A 19,450-nucleotide genomic window follows, 5' to 3' on the forward strand; every position below is an offset into this window, starting at 1 on the left:
CCCAAAACTACTGCAAAGATACAGATTCTTGAATCTAAGTCTCTATATAAATTACAGGAAGTCATCGACTCTAGTCAGTTGCCGGATTTTCTAGGTGGTTCGTGTACATGTTCCCGTGATGGTGGGTGTCTTAGGACTAACAAGGGTCCATGGAATGATCATAATATCATGAAGCTTGTACGTAAATGCGGAGGGAACTTTTGTGAGGCAAATCACCAGGGCGTCCAATGAACGGCACAATTTTGACTCCTTTCAGTTACAATCATTAAAGGAGCGACGCAGTGGCTCATCAACAGCAGAATCAGGGTCTGATTTTTTTTATGATTACTCATCCCATACCAGACAACCGAGTGGCATCCTGCAGACCTGAAGAAACAGAAAAATGGACAGCAAAACATCATAAACATAAACGTAATCTTTCTCTAGAGAAGACTTTGAATGTTTCTACAACCTCAACTGCCCCACAAGTTGAGAATCACACAGTGGCTTATGTTAATGTATCTACTGGCATTGCTACTGCTTCGAATGAAGTTAGTTCAGCCTTACCCGTTAATTCAACTTCGATGGTTGAGTCGTCTGTAAACCAGAAGAGGAACAATTTCAAGATTAAGCAAACATGACTTTACCACCAAGCAGCAGCAACAGCCTGCAAAACCAGTCGAAACAAACCACAGACAGTTAGAGGAACTGAGTTTACTGCTGCAGAAAAAATGGAAGCTTGAGCGCGGTAGAAACATTAGCGTCTACTGCTATTTGTGGAGTTATCTACTCAATTATAGGTGGCCAGCCTTTGTTGATTTTAGGAGTTGCGGAACCTGCTGTTATAATGTATACTCATCTCTACAATTTCTGCAAAAATACACCTGATTTGGGGGCTGAGCTCTTTCTAGCTTGGGCTGGTTGGGTTTGTTTTTGGACGGCGTTCATGTTAATTTTGCTTGCAGATTTTAATACTTGCGATATTATCACTAGATTTACAAGATTTGCAGGGGATTTATTTGGCATACTTATCACTGTTCTTTTCTTTCAAGAGGCTATAAAAGGACTGATAGGTGAGTTCAGCAATCGCAAGGTTGAAGATCCTTCCTCGGTGCAAATTCAATGGCAGTATACAAATGGATTACTTGCAGTCATTTTCTCTCTAGAACTAGATCATCCTGCACATTAGCCAAACAAAAACCCTGCATATTAAGTAAAGATCATTCATTGCAATACATTTTGATTATCAAGCATGAACAATTAACAACAACAAAATATTACCATGGAAGCTTTTTTTTTTCTTCCTCTTGTTCATCTCTTCTCTCTTAATTTCATGTTCTGGATCTTTGGTGGTTTTTTTTTTTTTTCCTATCATGAGAGAGGAGACACTTGGAAAGCATTTCTTCAGCCGAGCAAAGTTTCATCGTCTCAGATTCGAGTTTTCGTAACAGATCATAGGATTTTGAGTACTCTTACCAACTCAAACATGTTAGTGGATCTATACTTAAGCAAAAGCCGAGTTGAAAATTTCATTACTTCAAAACCTTCAGCGACTTCTGAGCTAAAAGCTCCACCTGTAAATTTTTTCTTCCACGTTCAAACATCAAAAGCATCATTGTTGGCTGTGGAAGTGAGTGTTTACTCCAAAATAAGTATACCTTGTAGTTTAGCTTCAGTCAATCATTTCGGGGTGAGACAGTCCGGAATCGCTCAATCTGTTGAAGAGACTCCGTCTCCTAAAGATGTAGAGAATGACCATAGTTCACCTACGGTGCAAAGATGGCGTGGACAATCTCAAAATGATAAATCTCTTTCAGATAATCCAAGCTTAATTCACATGGAAAGGGACTCGAATTCTCATATACCAGGAAAAGATTTCAGAATGCTCTGTAGAAAATTCCAATTCATCATTAACTATAGAGAGTGCGCCCATTGTTGTTTCTGGTGAGAAATGTGCTACAAACAAGGATAAACTCATTAATGACACTTTCATTGTTTCACTAAAAGTATGTTCAAAGTCACAGTATAACCTTACGCACCAGTGTTACCTGCTATTGCATCTGGACGTGTTCCCATATCTTCCCCAAGTGGAACCATTGCAGCATCCAACACCACATACACTGGTGGTTGTTGACTGCCAGACTCGTGCCTCCTCCGCACATGCTGTCGAGCTCTTTGGGAAATCAAGCAGCACGTGACATGGATACAAAACTGTCAACAGAGAAAAAGTTATTGTGGCATCACTATGTTCTTTCTATTCAGAGAATGATTAATACCTTTTCATTGAAGTTTTACTCTTTTTACCTGAACATACTTGGCGAGCCTGTTTGTTAATAACCCTCTCTTGTTCCTCGTCAACGGCGAAACCCTCTTCACCCATCTGCTCATGCTCTTAGTAGCAGGAAAGGGACTGCTGGTGAAATTGATGGTGTCACTTCAAATGGTACACATTCAAATATATTGAAGACCCTTAAAGTACCTAAGCAAAATCAAATGGAAATCGACATCCAGAATCCCAGTCATAGTTCTGATGTCGTCGTTACACTTGCAGCAAACAATCCAATAACTGCCAATGCATCTGTTAACTATAAGAAGCTGCTTTTTTTTGAATCAAAATACTAAATAAATTGAAACACCAACCTTGGGGGAAACCTTGAAAAATGATGGAGCAAATCATGTGACAAATTCCGGAGTTGAAGCCCAGACAAATGTTCACACCAATGCGGCAGTGTTCTCATGCATAACCAAACCAGTTCCTGTTGTCACGTCTGTTATATCTTTATTTCCTGCAAGTATCAACAATAACAGTTACAGATTGATACAATCCCGTTCCAATAATCCAGAAGCGTCACGTCCCATTTGTTTCAAGTGTGTCAAAAAATTACAGTAGTGACTTGCCTGTTACTCACGGTAAAGGTTGAGGAGCCTAAGAGAAATTAAAGGAGGGACCACCTGCTGAAAGAGGACAAAATTTCCCTAACATCCTCCGTACGAAGGCTCCACTACACAGCAGAAAACGCAGCAGAGGAAAGAGGGGGGTCCTGTATAAAAAGGGGTTACTATTCATGAAACCCTAGAATGGAGAAAGAGGAGATAGCGGCGAGAAAAAGAAAAAACCCTAATCAACGAAGGTGAAGGAGGAAAAGTCTGAAGAACTCTATACCTTTTACTGCCGTCGGACGAAGCTCGTATTGGAGGTGAAGGGGGAGCGCGAACCGACCATTAAGAGGGTGTTTGGAAGACAAACTCAGGCGTTACTTTCTCAACCTCAATTTGGATCCGTTTGTGACAGAGGATCCAACACCGGCATTTCAATCACCGTCGATCCCTTTGTGATCAGGTAAATATCGGTTTCTCTTTGGGTTCGATCTTTTTGCTTTTTCTTTTGGGTTTGCGCTTCATCAGTATCCTTCATATTGGTTATGTTTGGATTTTGTTTTTGTGCTTCTCCATTGCTTTGTTTGTTTACTGATAAACAACGTTAATGTCCCCTTTTGTTTTATTGATGTTTGAAACAATTTAAAATATTCTTTTGTTGGTAAAAGGGGTCGCGTCTCGGAAACTGGCTACTGCTGATGGCTTTTCATTATCTTTGTTGTCCCTTCATTGCGCTCTCAGCAATTAAGTGTCATTATTTCCTTTTTCCGTCACCCAATAACCATGCAACTAGGATGACCCTTGGGATTCCATTCCATGTTCATGTGGGGGTTATTCCAGAATAAACCTCCACTTATCCAAGTCTGGAATTCAAGCTCGTGGGCTTTAGTTACCCATTAGTTCCAACGGCCCATTTCATTTCTTTTAGTTAGTTTTTATTATTATTGTTTGTTATTCGTGTCTATATGTTCTAGTCGCTGTTAAAGTAATAGTTAACCACCTGTGGCTGGGTGGATGGGAAGGAGTCCCATTTCCCCTTATGTAGTGGGTTCGATACCCATATATAACATTTCTTTTCTTTAGCATTCATTTTTTTCATGTTTATGTTGTATTATAATTATAGTTTCATTTGTTAATAATGCAAACTTGTTTTCTTTTAACTTCATCATTCATTCAAAACCATTTTAAAATTATAAAAATCACACTTTTCTCGATTTAATATCGAGCCCATTTTTACACCCTTGTAAGTCGATTGCTTTTTAAGCATCGCCATCAACCTCACATAGCTTACCCTTGGGCTTTCTTACAATGAGCCGGTTCCCTCGCACTTACACTCATACATTGTTTATTGTTTCATTATTTCATTCTTTGATTATTTGATTCGATTATATATTTGTTTATACCTTACTTGTTTGATTAACTGTGGCCTACTTGTATGGTGTATGAGGCATATATTTGTATTGTTTTGATTGCCATGACAACCCCCATTCATAACAAATGTATCCCTCTCCCATGAAATGTATAATATTCTTTCATTCTTTATTCATCTGTTAATACAAGAAATAAAATGAACACCCGATAACCATTTCAAAACAAGACCAAAACCTCGATCCAACGTCGAGTAATCATTTTTTCAAAACCTAACAGAACCAGCACGTATTCATCCACCCTTTTGTAAGTCGATTGCTTCATGCATCGCCATCTACCTTTATCCCTAACACTTCTCCTTGCTCCATTCGTTGATTCTTGTTCCGATTAGGTAGCACCCATTAGATAGAACCCTTTGCATGATAACATAGGTAGGATTCCCATATCCTTTTGCATGATAACATAGGTAGGATTCCCATATCCTTTTGTATGATAACATAGCTAGAATCCCCATTTTCTCTGCATGCTAACATAGGTAGATGTTCCCATTTGTAAATCCTAACACCTAAGTACATATTGCATGACAACTCTAGGGCAGAGCTTCCCCACTTCTAGACCTTTCCGAGCGTCTTCGATCTTGTGGCATGTAGTCCGTTCTATTGCAAAGAGGTAACTGCCTAAGACTCGATTCAGCGAGCTGCGACACCTACTGCTAGGACGTGAACACATTGCCCGCTCTCCTTAGACACAACTGGTGTCCTCCTTTGTAAGTCCATGTTCAGATGGCAACCCCTATGTAGGGGAACTACATCGCCCTGATCCTTGTTCCAGACGAGGTATGTAGGCAGGAGACCGTGCGAGGTCTCTCCGGGCACCCTTTTCTTTTTTGCGTGTGTTTTGTCTGGCAGCTATCAGGCTCGAGTTCCCGACTCCCTGTTAGTCTGCGTGTGCCGTTTCTTCTGACGTCTCAGCGTCTCTTCTGGCTTGCTTGATGACTTGTAGGCTCGAGTTCCCGACTCCCTACTAGTTTGCATGTTCTTCTTTCCCCTATGTAGGGGAACTACGTCGCCCTGATTCTCATACCAGATGAGGTACGTAGGCAGGAGATCGTACGAGATCTCTCCGGGCACCCTTTTCCTTTTTTGCGTGTGTTTTGCTTGACAACTATTAGGTTCGAGTTCCAGACTCCCTATTAGTTTGTGTGTTCATCCTCTCCCCTCCAGGGGAACTACATCGCCCTGATCCTTGTTCCAGACGAGGTATGTAGGCAGGTGGTCGTGCGAGACCACTCCGGGCACCTTTTTTCCTTTTTTGTGTGTGTTTGTTTGACAATTGCTAGGGTCGAGTTCCCGACTCCTTGGCAATCTGTTGTTTGTTGTTCTTGTTGTGTGCTTGGAAGCTGATGTTAGTCCATCGAATGGCATTCGGGTTCCAGTGTGTGTGTTTTGGTTCGGATGCTGATGTAAGTCCAGTGATTGGCAGTCAGGCTCCACGTTTGCCTTTGCCTGTGTTTGTTTGTGTGCGTGTAGCCGAACTATGGCAACTCTGATTCTCATGTTCAGATGAGATACGTAGGCACAAGATGCGATGTCTTGCCGAGTTTGACTGACGACTAACAAGTAATCCTTGTTTGCTTCCGCCCTCGTTGCGATCCTTTCTCTCGCCCTCGTTGCGATCGAGACTTTCCCTTTCTCTTGCCCTAGTTGCAATCGAGACCCTTATTCCCGTAGTTAGCTGAACTACGTTTTGCTCTGATTCTCATTCCCGATGAGATACGTAGGCATAAGACGCAATGTCTTAGCGAGCACACTTATCCTTAATCCATAGGTAGCCGAGCTACGAAGACTCTGATTCTCATTCCAGATGAGATACGTATGCAGTGGATGCGATATCTGTGCGAGTCATTTTTCTCTTGACCCTTTTAGTAAATAGTACATTAGATATAACACACACCCTTTAGACAAGAAACAACAAGAGTGGATCCCGTAGAGTACTACGGATGCGTAGGGGTGCTAATACCTTCCCTTCGCATAATCGACTCCCGAACCCAAGATTTGGTTGCGAGACCTTGTCTTTTCCTTTCCTATCCCCAGGTTTACTTCGAGCGTTTCCTTTCCCTCCTTTGGGATAAATAACGCACGGTGGCGACTCTTCTGTCTTTTCTTCTTCGCCGGTTGTTTTTTCGCATACCGTATTTTTCGGGTTGCGACACCTTGGGATTAGGGTTTTGACCTCTGGTCAACCCTAATCAGTTGCATTATGCCAATCAGGGATTTTCAGGGAGATGAGGTCTTTATTAAGATGGAGATCATCATATGATTTTATTGGGCTTGTATAAGCTAGGGTTTCATGTTGGAGCCATTTCATCAAGTGGTTGAGGCTTATAAGCTAGGGTTTCATGTTGGAGCCATTTTACTGTGCATGACCAAGTCATCTATCAACTGCATCTGTCAACTACCAAGTCAATTGTTAGATTTGGAGGTGGGAAGTGAGTAGAAATACTTCATTCATGTTCAAACAAGTCTCATTTGACATTTCAAACATCAACTTTGAAGAATTTAAAGTCAGGTCAAAACTTTCCAAAAATAGAAAGTGACCTGTAATTTGAATTTGCCAAAAATGGAGAGGTTTTCAACTCAAGATTATATCATCAAGAAAGCTTCAAATGAAATTTTGTTGAACATGAAAGTTGTAGATCTTTCTCTCCCATTTCCAAAAAGTCCATGATCGTCAATTTCTCATGTATGGTTAAGGAGATATGATCAAAAATTGACAAAGTGTACATGGAGCTTCAAATGAGCATAACTTTCAAACCAAAACTCCAATTCAAGTGGTTCTTTTTGATAAATTCTTCTTTTAACCTCTAGTTTCCAAAACAAACATTGCATTACACCAATTGTCATCACATAATCATTTGCATTTCACTTGATTTTTGGAGGGAAAAATTAAAGTTTAAAATTGGTGCATTGTTTAAGCATTCTACCATTGCATTTAGCTCCAAAATGACATTTTGAGTGAATTTGAATCCAAACCCGTGCACTGTTCACCATGCATTTCATGCATAGGGTGAAAATCACAATTTTGCACATACACCACATTCTTGCTAATTCACTTACCATTTGCTTAAACATGATTAGGAGCATGATTAGTAGGAGGTATATAATAGAAACCCTAACTGCTTTTCACTAAGAACAATCACAATTTTCAGATCTAGAAATTTTCTCAAACTTTTTCTCTCAATTTTTCTGGAAATTTCTTCAAACACAAACCATTTCCATTGCTTGATCCTGGTTCCTGAGTGTTCCTGAGAAGTTTTGCACGTGGAAGCAAGAGGATTGGTGTTGTATGGAAGCATGCTCGAAGCTTTGGATGTCAATGGTGATTTTAGATTTTGGTGAATGCAAGCACAATTGAGCTTCAATCTTCCTTCCAATCACTTCCATAATCATTGTAGAGGAACTGTAAAGCATTGCCATGGCCTGTAGCACGCCAAATCCAGTTCTGCACTTCAAGAGTTCACAATTTGATTCTCTTATTTTTGAAATTCATTATTATATTGTTGAAGATCTTTGCATGCTGATGAATTTGAGCTTTGATTCATGAATTTTGGTGTTGTTTTGAGTGAGATGCGATAGTTTGAAGTTTTGATGATGAACTTTTAATCTCTTCGATTTGATTTTGTTATGTTGTTTTATGTTGAAATGATTATGGATCGTGAATGTACATAGCATGACGAGTTGATTGGTATGGAATTTATTGATTTCTGGACACATTTTCGTTTTCTAGAAATTTCCAGATGAAGATCTTCATGATCTTCATCGTTCATGCATGGTGTTCTTCATTTTCCAGATTAGCTAGGGTGTTTGCTACGGATTTTGCTAGGACGTTCATGTGATTACCTGCGGATTCTGGAATTTCCATGCATTAGGGTTTTAGTCAAAACGCGGTCGTTTTGAATTAGGCGCGCAGGATATTTCAAAATTGGCTTTGGTTCGATACCTGGCTAGGACATTTTCCATTTGCCTTGCCTTTTCCTCCTTATTTCATGTTTGGCTTCATGTTTTCATTTCAACTTTTCATCAACTTCAAAAATTCACCATAATTTGAAAAATGCACCAAATGACCTCCAATTTTTTGCATTATGATCCTGATTCTCTCTAGTTTTTTATCATCATATTTTCACAAATTGTGCTTGGCTGGATTTTGTTTTGTGCTAGGACATTTGGACATGTATCATATCTTGACCTTGCCTTGCTATATCATTTGTGAAATGCTCATTTTTAATCCAATGCTTCTGAAATTTTGCATGCTATAACTAGACATCTTGCTTGACATTTTGGTGTTAATTTGGTATTTTTATCATGTGTCATTTCTGTTTTATGATCATGTTAAGTTAGGTGTGACAATTTGTGTCACACCTTGTGATGTTCAACTTGATTGATGAGTTTGCCATGCCAAATGATATCCAATTGCCTTGATTTTTTGTATGATGCATGCTATAGATGTTGTGATTGCTAATGATTTTTGTTGGAATTTTAGGGATCATTTCTGATTTAATTGAGATTTTTCATTCTGGATGGTCACATTTGAGCTTTTAAATTGCCTTGAACTTCATTTGATCATGAAATGTTTGTTCTTTATCCAATGAATGTGAACTTTTGCACACTATTTCTAGACATGTTGAGTGTTGTTTTGGCTTTGGTTTGAGGTCTTTACCATAATCCATCTCTGTTTTATGCCTATGCTAACTTGGTGTGACAATTTGTGTCACACATGTGCTTGTTATGCTTGTCTTGACCTATGCTATGTGATTGCCATGCCTAATGATGTCCAATGCCTCTAACTTTTTGTATGATGATCATGTTTTATGTCCTGTTTACTCATGAATTTTTCCAAGATTATTTGAATCATTTTTGATTTAATGTGCATTTGTTTCTTCTGATGTCACAATGTGGTCACAATTTGCATACCTTGCCATGTTTGGTTCATGAAGTGATTTTGGTTAATGATATTGATATGGGACCTTTTGGATTGTGTTCTTGATTGAATGAGGATGATTCATGTCAAATTTCATGTTCTGTTTTGAATTTTTTCTCCATCTTTGACCCTAGGCCTTGACCTAGTGGTTTGTGACTCACAATTGATCTTTGATTTCAGGTTTACACATCCAAGTCCATAGTTGATGATGCTTCCTCACTTGAGCATTGATGTTTGCTCTAGATGTTGACTAACCTTGAGTTGTTTTGTAGGTTGATGCCAAGTCATTTGTGTTGTGCCTATTGGCTTATGGCTTGCACATTGTTGCTTAATGCCTTATCTGTCTGATTGTGTGATTGACTGTTGTTTGGTGGTCTGAACTTTGTACTGATTTGTTTGATGTTTTCACAGGTACATTAGTTGCTTTAAGTTCACTTTGAACTTTGCTTTGCTTGGTTGCTTAACCAGTGAGGTATAACTCTCTTGACTTCATGTAGTCTGGAAGACCTGTCCTGTTATTTGGGCAGGCACCTGTCTGAAGCCCTCCTTAAGAGGCAATGCTTGTGAATGTTTATTTTTGTGCTAAGCAGGAAAAGTCCTCTTATGAGGCAATTGGTAGATAAAAGAGATGTGTAATCCATCTCCTGCTATTCAGTGTGTCATCCACTTTGCTCACACCTTGTGTTGATGCATTGTGGATATTAACCCAAGATCTTTGTTGTGTCAGTCATATGTGGAGAAGAGTTCCTACTTTTTGAACTCCCACACTTTCATTTGTTTGAAGCTCTCCCAGGCCAGGGATAAGAGCTGTGAGGTCTTACCCTCACTCCCCATTTCATCTGCTTCACCCTAACTCTCAATGTTAGGGTTAAGAGCTAACTACACCCGATTCCAGTTGGCTTGTGTTTCACAGCATAACCTTGTATGAGCCCAATTGTGTGCATATAGTGTGTGTGCTTGCCTTTTGTGTTTGTATGTGTTTGCTTGTGTTGTTTAGGATAGCTTGCTGCCTGTGCAAGTTAGATAGAAACCTCAACCTAGGACCATTATGGATTACATGATAACTATTAGGCTCGAGTCAAGCTCCCTTCTAGTTTGTCATTTCCCTGTATCTGGTTAGGTTAGAAAGTTTCTCCCCTGTTAAGGGGAACTACGTTGCCCTGATCCTCTTACCAGATGAGGTACGTAGGCAGGAGATCGTACAAGATCTCTCCGGGCACCTTTTTTTTTCTTCTTTTTTGTGTGTGTTTGCTTGACAGTTATTAGGCTCGAGTTCCAGACTCCCTATTAACTTGTCTGTTTGTTAACCTTCTTGTGTGTTTTAGGAGATGGATGTAAGACCAACGATTGGCATTCCGTATCCTATTGGTGTTTGTTTGTGTGGAGTCTGACGTAAGTCCAGCGATTGACAATTGGTTTCCTGTGTGTGTTTGTTGGTTCGGAGTCTGACGTAAGCCCAGCGATTGGCAGTCGGTTTCTTGTGTGTGTGTGTTTTGTTTCGGCGTGCGTGAGCCGAACTACGGTAGCTCTGATTCTCATTCCAGATGAGATACGTAGGCATAGGATGCGATATCCTAGCGAGCCCATTCCCCTCTTCTTCCATCTGTGTCTTGTTCTAGTGTGTGTGTGCATTCTTTTGAGCAGTGTTTAGTAACCTTTCTTCTATTCTTTTGAGCGTGGATCCCGTCGAGTACGACGGACGTGAGGGGTGCTAATACCTTCCTCTTGCGTAACCGACTCCCGATCCCATCTCTCTTTGGTCGCGAGACCATGTCTTTTCCAGGTTTACTTCGAGCGTTTCCTTTCCCTCTTTTGGGATAAATAACGCACGGTGGCGGCTCTGTTTGTTTTGTTTTTCCAGCCGGTTATTTTTCGCGGATGCGACAGTCCCCCAGAAGAACGACACCTTTTTTGGCAGCGACTGATCTCTTTGTCGCCCATCGAAAAAACCTTTCCCGATGTCAAGGTGTTTCCCCTCTTGTTTACCATCATGTTGACTCGCGCCGACTTTCACCCTTCCATGGCTCCTTTCAGTAGTCGGGCTGAAGGTCCTGAATGGCTCACCAGGGCTTTTCCTTCGACTGAAGATGAGCATAAAAATGAAACCTTCGTTATCTGGAGACGTTTTCTGGTCCCCGAATTTCTGTCGGCTGTAACCTCCGATACCAACCCTGGCATAGTTGCTTACCAACCCAACTTGGTAGCCAGACAATTTGGACTTTGTCAGTTTGTCCCCAAGTCCCTGTATTCTTCTCCCGACATACTCACAAACATCCTTTGTGACCAACCCTGGAGTATGATCCAAGAAGATATTGAGGCCCTTTGGGAAAACCGACCAAGGCTCCATTCCATACCATTTCAACCAGCCTTCTTCTGCACCAAGGAATTTGATGATTGGTGGCAGACATATCTTGCTGCTTACGTTGGTGCTCCTAAGGCCAAATTATCTGAACCAACTCAGGCTCTTGTTTATTTGCAGGCGAAATCAACCAAGTGTAAGACTCTTCATGCCAAACAAATTCAAGCTTTTCAGAACTATTTCCGAGTTGTGTATCGACCTGATAATCTTCGTCGGACCATCTTTGAGGCCGCGTCCGAATTAAAGGAGAAGGTAACCGACAGGCTCCCAAAACTTAAAATCCCTAGTTATGCGAAAGACAAGTATCTTTACGCCCTTCATTTTTGGAAACATCAAATTCCCTCCTTTGCCATCTAGCCCATTGGCAATTCAATTCCAGATTGGTATTATTGTCCCTTTTCAGACGTGCAAAATGCTTATAAGAAAAAGGCCAACAGAATGGTACCGACGAAGCATTATCTGCCCTATTACTCATGGCCACTTCATATTGATCCTCAATATGTTAGAGTGCTCGATTCCACACAAATTGGTAACACTTTTCTGGAAAGCTAACACCTCCTTTTATTTGGATTTTGTCGCTTACTTGATTTTTCTATGTTTCTTTACAGCATTCCCCCTAGACCTTATGGATCACATTTCTGCCAATGAACCTATCCTTTCGACACAAGAGACTCGGGTTCAACTCTGGCTGATATTTTCGTTTTCTTTTACTTTGGTATTTATTCTTAACTGTCATTTCCACTTTTGCAGGCTGCTCCTGAGAAGTCCTCTGATGATGATGAACGCCCCATTGCCCAAGTTTTGAAAAAACCCAGTTCTTCGGTATGCACCTATATGTAGAAATCTCACTCGACCCTGTGATTTCTCTAAGGAAAACAATACGTGGTCTCTAACTTCTTACTTATGTGCAGGGTCAACCACATTCGACAGATCCACCTGTCTCTTCTTAATCCAGGAAATCCAAAAAACATAAACATTCTGCTGCCACAGGACCTGAGGTATTTCTTGTCGGCTTGTCTGATCTTCTGACTAGAATATCTGCTTATAATCTCTCTTCATGTCTTCATCCGACTCCACAACCGACTCAGCCATCTTCTCAACACTCCCACAAATCCAAAGGCCTCCAAGGCCATAAAAAGAAGAAGCATGATTCTCCCTCTAGGAGTGGTGAAGCCAAGAAGAAAAAACACCACAAAGTGCTTACTCGAGAGGCTCCTTCTCTAGACGCCGACACTATTGTGGTCGACACGTCTATCCTTAATAAAGTCCCTGATCCAGCTGTGGGGACTTTGAAGTCGCAGGCGCCCCTGCTGCTGCTGTCTTGGAGGAAGAAAATCCAGATGTCGTTCTCCCTACACCGACACAGGTAATCACTTATTTTACTATCTTTTTCCTTGAATTACTGGACTTTTCTTACAAACATTTTTTTCTCTTACAACAGGCTGATGCTTCTGATGAGCCATCTCACCATGTTGTAGACTATACTCCCTCGTTCCCGACTTCTTCTCCATCTCACCAAGCACCCTCTATCGACACTGCTGGTGAGTTCATTGGCTTCCCTATCCAGATTAGTGATAGTGACTCTGATTCAGTCACTAGCCCTACAACACACACATATTCCAGTTCGATTAGTTTTGACTCTAGTCTTTCTTCAGATTCCTTGCCTTTGCAGGATTCAAGGGGACCAGTGGATGTTGGCATCGTAAAAAATCAGCCTTCTCAAACTATTCCTCTATCAGCTACTTCCTCTTCATCTTCCCAGGGGCTGGCAATAAAGCCTTCTGCTCTAAAAGCAATTGTTAGGCTTCGTAGCCTAGTAAGATCACGTGATGCTTCTTCAGATTCTGAGCAGTTTCACCATTCTGGTAAGATGGGTTTTGAAGCGGCAAAGGTCAAAGCTCTAATGGACAAGGTTCGTTTTCATGCCTCGAATCCAGATCTCCCCCATGTGCTTATGAGTGAACCTGCTATCGGCCCAGAACTCTTGCATGTGCTTGCCCAACTCAAAGAGCTTCAACTGTCTGAGTATGCTAAGTGTGCAATGGCCGCTTTAGAAAAACTTCTGGTTCCCATGATGCGTCATCTCGACAATGTTAGGGAAAATGAACATTAGATTGTAACTACAGAGGCCTTTGTGAAGGATAAATATGAGTTGGTGATGAAGGCCGACGAAGAGGTCACCAAAATGATGGGAACGATTGAGGAGAAGAAAAAGGAATTGGCCTCCAAACAAACAAGAGCTGCTGAGATACGCCAGCAAATTGATGACCTTCAGCATCAAATTGCTTCTTTGGACAGTGAGTTGGAGTCAATTACTGAGGAGGAATCGTGTATTGTAGACAAGGTTATAAAGCCGACCTAAGATATCGTGGAGCAAACCACCAACGATGCCTTGGTTGTAGCTGAAGAACTTTCCAACGTTGAAAAGAAGCTTGAACAACTTAAAGTCAAGTCCGACAACTTGGAACCTAAGTCTCTGCACTACAACCTTGAGCTTCAATCATTTCAATCTAGATTCGGTTAACTTTAACCGATTTTATTTTTTATGTAATATTTGAACAATGGATTTTTGCCAATTTTTATGCCAATATTTTATTTTCCAGTACTGTGTATATTTAACTTGCTGTGCTTCTATAGCTGGTTTTAAACATAGTTTTCTCCAACCTGGTTTATTCGACAGCCATTTAGCCTGTCAAAATCTTGACCTCTTGAAGGAGAGGCCTATACAATTTTCAATATTTTCCATTTACCCTCAAGATTCGCTTATCTGGTGCCAACTCTTCGACCTCGTAGGCGTTATTAGATAAAACCTGCAAAACCTTAAATGGTCCTTCCCAATTTGGGGACCATTTGCCCAAAACTCTATCATTTCTATCCATAGGCAAGATCACTCTCCACACTAAATCGTCGACAGCAAACATTTTTCCCTTCACCTTCTTATTGTAGGCTCTGGCGACTTTTTCTTTCTGCCTTTGTAATGTATCCAAGGCTAACATTCTTTCCTCATCTAACTCGACAAGTTCGTCTGCCATCATGCTCCAATAGTCTTCAGAAGGTATTTCATGTTGCCTCTGGATTCTAACTGCATGAACCTGAATCTCTACTGGCAACACTGCGTCGTGCCCATATACTAGTCGAAATGGAGTTGTTCTGGTTGCTTCTTTTGGCGACGTTCAACATGCCCACAAAGCTTGATCTAACGTCTTATGCCAATTTCTTGGCTTCTTGCCTACATGTTTCTTTATTAGGATAATTATCACTTTATTGGCCGCTTCGACTTGGCCATTTTCCTGTGCGTAATAAGGGGTAGAAGTCAATAATTTGATTCCTATCTCTTTTGTAAAATCTTGCACTTTTTGACCAGTAAAAATTGACCCTTGGTTGGTTGCAATGGTTTATGGGATACCAAATATGCATATGATGCGACTTTGGACAAAGTCTATCACAACCTCTTGATCCACATTTGTCAATGCTACGACTTCGACCCATTTTGTGAAATAGTCGATACCGACCAAAACATACCTTTGTTGTTTCGACGAAGCTGGTTTTATTTCTCCAATCACATCCAATGCCCACCCTTGAAAAGGCCAGGGCTTCACAATTGTATGCAACTCGCTTGCAAGCACATGCTGTATGCCCCCATGCAATTGGCATTCTTGATAACTTTTAGCAAATTCAATGCAATCTTTCAACATTGAAGGCCAATAAACTCCTGAGCGCATCAAAAGCCATTTCATCATCAGTCCCGCTTGATGCGCCCCACACGCTCCACTATGTACACTTGACACAACCACATATGCCTCACTTTCTCCCAGGCATTTTAGCAAAACTCCTTCAGCTGTCTTTTTGAACAATTCATCATTCACCAGGACATAGCTGAGGGCCCTATATTTTGCCTTTCGATCTGTCGACCCTATAGGATTACGTAAATAATCGACTAACAGTTTACGCCAATCATTTTCTCCCATGTCGTCGACGGTCAGAATTTCAAAATGATATCTATCTACAACTCCTAACTTTATAATCGACAAATCTGATGGTGATAACAATATCGCTCGTACCTTCTCTCTTACTTGGACCTCTTCTTCATCCTGGTCTTTCGACGCTTTATACCCTGAAGCTTCCTGCGCCAAATCGTTTGCTCTCTGGTTCTCTTTCCGTGGTATATGATGGAGGCTTACTTGCTCAAACCTCTTGAGTAATCTGATGGTAATCACAAAATACATGATTAAATTTTCTTTGACACACCTGTATTCTTTTGATACCTGTTTAATTACTAACTCAGAATCTCCCATAATTTCGACATTCCTTGACCCCAATTCCAGCAGAAGTTCAAGTCATGTGATCAACGATTCATATTCTGCTTCATTATTTGTCCATACTCCTTCAATTATGTATTTGAACTCTGCTGGAATTCCATCTGGTGAAATTATGACTCCCCCCATCCCAGATCCGTTCTTATGCCTTGAACCATCGAAGTACAATCTCCATGGCACTATGTCTACATAATTTTAAGCCATTTCGACCATTGAATGGTCGACAAGGAAATCTATCACCACTTTCCCTTTCATCGCTTTTAAAGGCACGCACGTCAGAGAATACTCAGTTAACGCTAAAGCCCATTTACCAATTTGACTATGCAAAATTGGTTTAGACAACATGTGCCTAATAATATCAAAGTGATAAGATACATACACATCAACAAGCTTAATATATTGCTTTAGTTTCATACAAGAAAAATACAGGCATAGACATAGTTTTTCTATATCACTATACCTAGTTTCCAGATCATTATGCATTAGAATAAGGTAATACACATGTCTTTCGACATATTTTTCATCCTTTTGGACTAACATACTTCCTATAGTCGATTCCGAAGCTGCAATATACAACCTCATTGGCCTATTCCTAACAGGAGGGGCCAGTCCTGGAGGCTTAGTCAAATATTCTTTAATTTTGTCGAAAGCCTCTTGGTGCTCTTCTTGCCACTTAAAATCCTCATTCTTCAGTTAAAGGAGTGGTGAAAAGGATTTAGTTTTACCACTTAAATTTGATATAAATCTCCTAAGAAAATTTATTTTGCCCAACAAAGATTGCAGTTCTTTTTGGTCGACAGAGGTTTGACATCCATAATGGCTTTTGTTTTGCTTTGGTTTGCTTCAATACCTTTTTTATGCACCACAAATCCAAGGAAATCACCCGCCTGCACACAAAAAGCACACTTTATTGGATTCATTTTCAATCCATATTTTCTCATCCTTAAAAAGGCCTTTCGGAGATGTTCGACATGAGTAAGTCGACCATTTGATTTTATCACAATATCATCAATGTATGCTTGAATGAAATCTTCAATAAAATCATGGAACATTGAGTTCATTACCCTCTGATATGTCGCTTCGGCATTTTTCAGGCCGAATGGCATGACAACCCACTCATATGTACCTAAGGCTCCTAGGCATCAAAATGCCGTCTTTGACACATCTTCCTCTGCAATAAAAATTTGGTTACATCCAGAATAACCATCTAACATACTTAAATATTCAAAACCAGCGGCATAATCGACCAACATTACTGCTATGGGCATGGCATACTCATCTTTGAGGGTAGCAGCATTTAGATCTCTAAAGTCAATACATACTCTTAAAGATCCATTTTTTTAATTACTGGCACAATATTAGCCAACCATTCAACATACCTTGCAGTTTGTGTAAACTTGCTTTTGAGGAGCCTTTCTATCTCAGCTTTTATCTTTGCCATGATCTCTGGTGCGAAACGCCTAAGCGTCTGCTTTACTGGCTTTCTTCTAGCTTTTATTGGCAGTTTTAGCTCTACCAAATCCCTACTTAACCAGGAATTTCGTTATAATCCCAAGCAAATCAATCCTTAAATTCTTTAAGTAGAGATATTACCTCAGATTTTAACTCTTTGTCGATGTTGGCACTGATGTATGTTGACCTTGTGTCGCCATTTTCTCCAAGGTCGACTTCTTCTAAGGGGTCTTTTGGTCGCATCTTTTCTGGCGCCTTTGGATCTTTTTCAAACCCTAAAGGTTCATCGTCATAAATGCAGTCCAAACGCTGCATGTTGACATTTCTTTACACATAGGCTTCGTCAGCCATGTTTTCTTCAGCCTCTAGGGCCGATTTTATTTTGTTCTCGGCAACGTATGCCGAAATCCTTTTTAGAGCTTCTACCTCAGTCATCATCAGTGACATCCCCCCAGCCTGTCGGTCGGATATCTGCATAGGGTGGATCATCTAAACGTTCCACATCCCAAATGAAGCCATGAGTCTCGTGTAAAGTTAGAGAAACAAAAGCTTCACTCAGATTAGCATACACATCCTCAGCTGGTAAACAAGGAGAAATGTTAGCCAGCTTTCTCTCGAGTTCCTTCTCGCCGACATTGTTCACGTCAGCCATGAAGTAACCTTGATCAGCTTCGATATTTTCGACCACTCCATCTTCTCTCCAAATCACCAATTTTTGATGTGCTGAAGATGGTACAACTCCGACACCATGGAGCCATTCTCTGCCGACTAGCAAATTGTAACTTGGCTTCGCATCTATTACCATAAACAGTGTCGGCCTAGTTATTGAACCAACAATGATATTCACCATGATCACACCCATGGTGCGTTTTGTCTTGCCCCCATAATCAGACAAGACCACGTTGTTGGATCTAATATCAGTATCATACTTGCCAATCTTCCTCAGAATATGGTGTGGCACAGTGGCGCCACAATCTACCAACACTTTGTTAATAGTCACACCTTCCACTTTGGCCCTAATCAACAAAGGTTTCAAATGACTTTTCATAGTCATTGTGTGCCTCTTAAAAATTGCTTCTTGGCTCTTAGCAGAACCATCATTCAACACAAAGTAACATCTTGGCTTGTGTAACGCCATCTCTTCAGCGTCGACATCACCTACCGACTCCTCCACCTCAGTCACACAATTATATTCTTGTGGTAGAATTGACACCACGTTGACTAAGATGTCCAAACTTGCTTCCGATTCTAAATTGAAGTCATCAGTAACCTCATCAGAACATTTTTCAGTTGGTCGACGGACATACTCCCTGATCCGTTCTTTTGCTGCCGTGTCGACCTTCACAACAACTTTCTTTCCAGCATTCTCCCCACTAGCCATGCCTTTTCCATCTATTCCTCTAGCAGCCTCTCTTTCAGCCTACTTGCGCCGCTGAAAACGTCTCCATTGAATTCTCGACATGGGGTTCTTCCCCAAATAATTTTCAGAGACATGAGTCATTTTCTCAGACTTGAACTCACGCCTGTAGTTGATTGCTAAACCTCCTCTGGCAGCAGCAACACCTTGTGGGGTTTCCTGTTTTCCCTGAGGCTTGATCTAGGTGCCTCTAGGAGCACTTGTCGATGGTACGAAGCTCCTAGGCCTCGCCTGAGCGTTTTCCACAGCCTTCTTTGGGATTCTTTCATTCTAGTGTGCTCTGGTCAGCCCACTTCTTTTGCTTTTGCCTAATTGCATCTTCTGGAAATTTTCAGCAGCAACTTTGTCGGTGACAGCACCACATCTAGGGCATAAGCAGGCTTGGGAACCCTTATTCTTGCAGCGATACAGGAAATCTACCAAATCTTCATCAGCCCTTGGGTAGACTTCAGCTATGTCGACATCTGGGCTTTCACCAGTTTTCTCTAGCATGTCGGCCTCATCATATTCAGTGATCTCGACCATGTTGATCTCAACTGGCTCAACGAATAGAGCTTCCTCCTGGTGGAGAGGGTCAGCGTCGATCTTCATTTTGCAGCCAACAAATTTCAGCCTGCCTTCTTGAATTTCTTTCTGAACCAGATCCCTGAAAAGATAACAATTAGAGGTATTATGACCAAGATAATTATAATACTTACAAAATCC

The 19,450-nt window shown here is 40.9% G+C and overlaps 1 protein-coding gene and 1 long non-coding RNA gene across 3 annotated transcripts; both read right to left on the reverse strand.

The window, feature by feature from the left end:
- Positions 1-372: 372 nt before the first annotated feature.
- Positions 373-1,748, reverse strand: LOC127125999 (uncharacterized). Of its 2 annotated transcripts, XR_007804866.1 has the most exons (4): positions 1,638-1,748; positions 1,261-1,553; positions 1,008-1,157; positions 373-646 (listed from the first exon to the last, which is right to left on the reverse strand). It is a non-coding gene; the product is annotated as an uncharacterized LOC127125999 (long non-coding RNA). The 2 variants fall into 2 exon arrangements; XR_007804867.1 differs by lacking the exon at positions 1,638-1,748 and having other exon boundaries at positions 1,008-1,181; positions 1,261-1,626.
- A 59-nt stretch (positions 1,749-1,807) lies between these two features.
- Positions 1,808-2,498, reverse strand: LOC127130213 (uncharacterized). The gene is made up of 3 exons (XM_051059265.1): positions 2,284-2,498; positions 2,028-2,190; positions 1,808-1,935 (listed from the first exon to the last, which is right to left on the reverse strand). The coding sequence occupies exons 1-3, from the start codon at positions 2,365-2,367 to the stop codon at positions 1,808-1,810; spliced, it is 375 nt and encodes a 124-aa protein (XP_050915222.1). The 5' UTR covers positions 2,368-2,498.
- Positions 2,499-19,450: the final 16,952 nt, after the last annotated feature.

The sequence above is a fragment of the Lathyrus oleraceus genome, chromosome 3 (assembly GCF_024323335.1).
Source record: "Lathyrus oleraceus cultivar Zhongwan6 chromosome 3, CAAS_Psat_ZW6_1.0, whole genome shotgun sequence".
Taxonomy (NCBI): domain Eukaryota; kingdom Viridiplantae; phylum Streptophyta; class Magnoliopsida; order Fabales; family Fabaceae; genus Lathyrus; species Lathyrus oleraceus.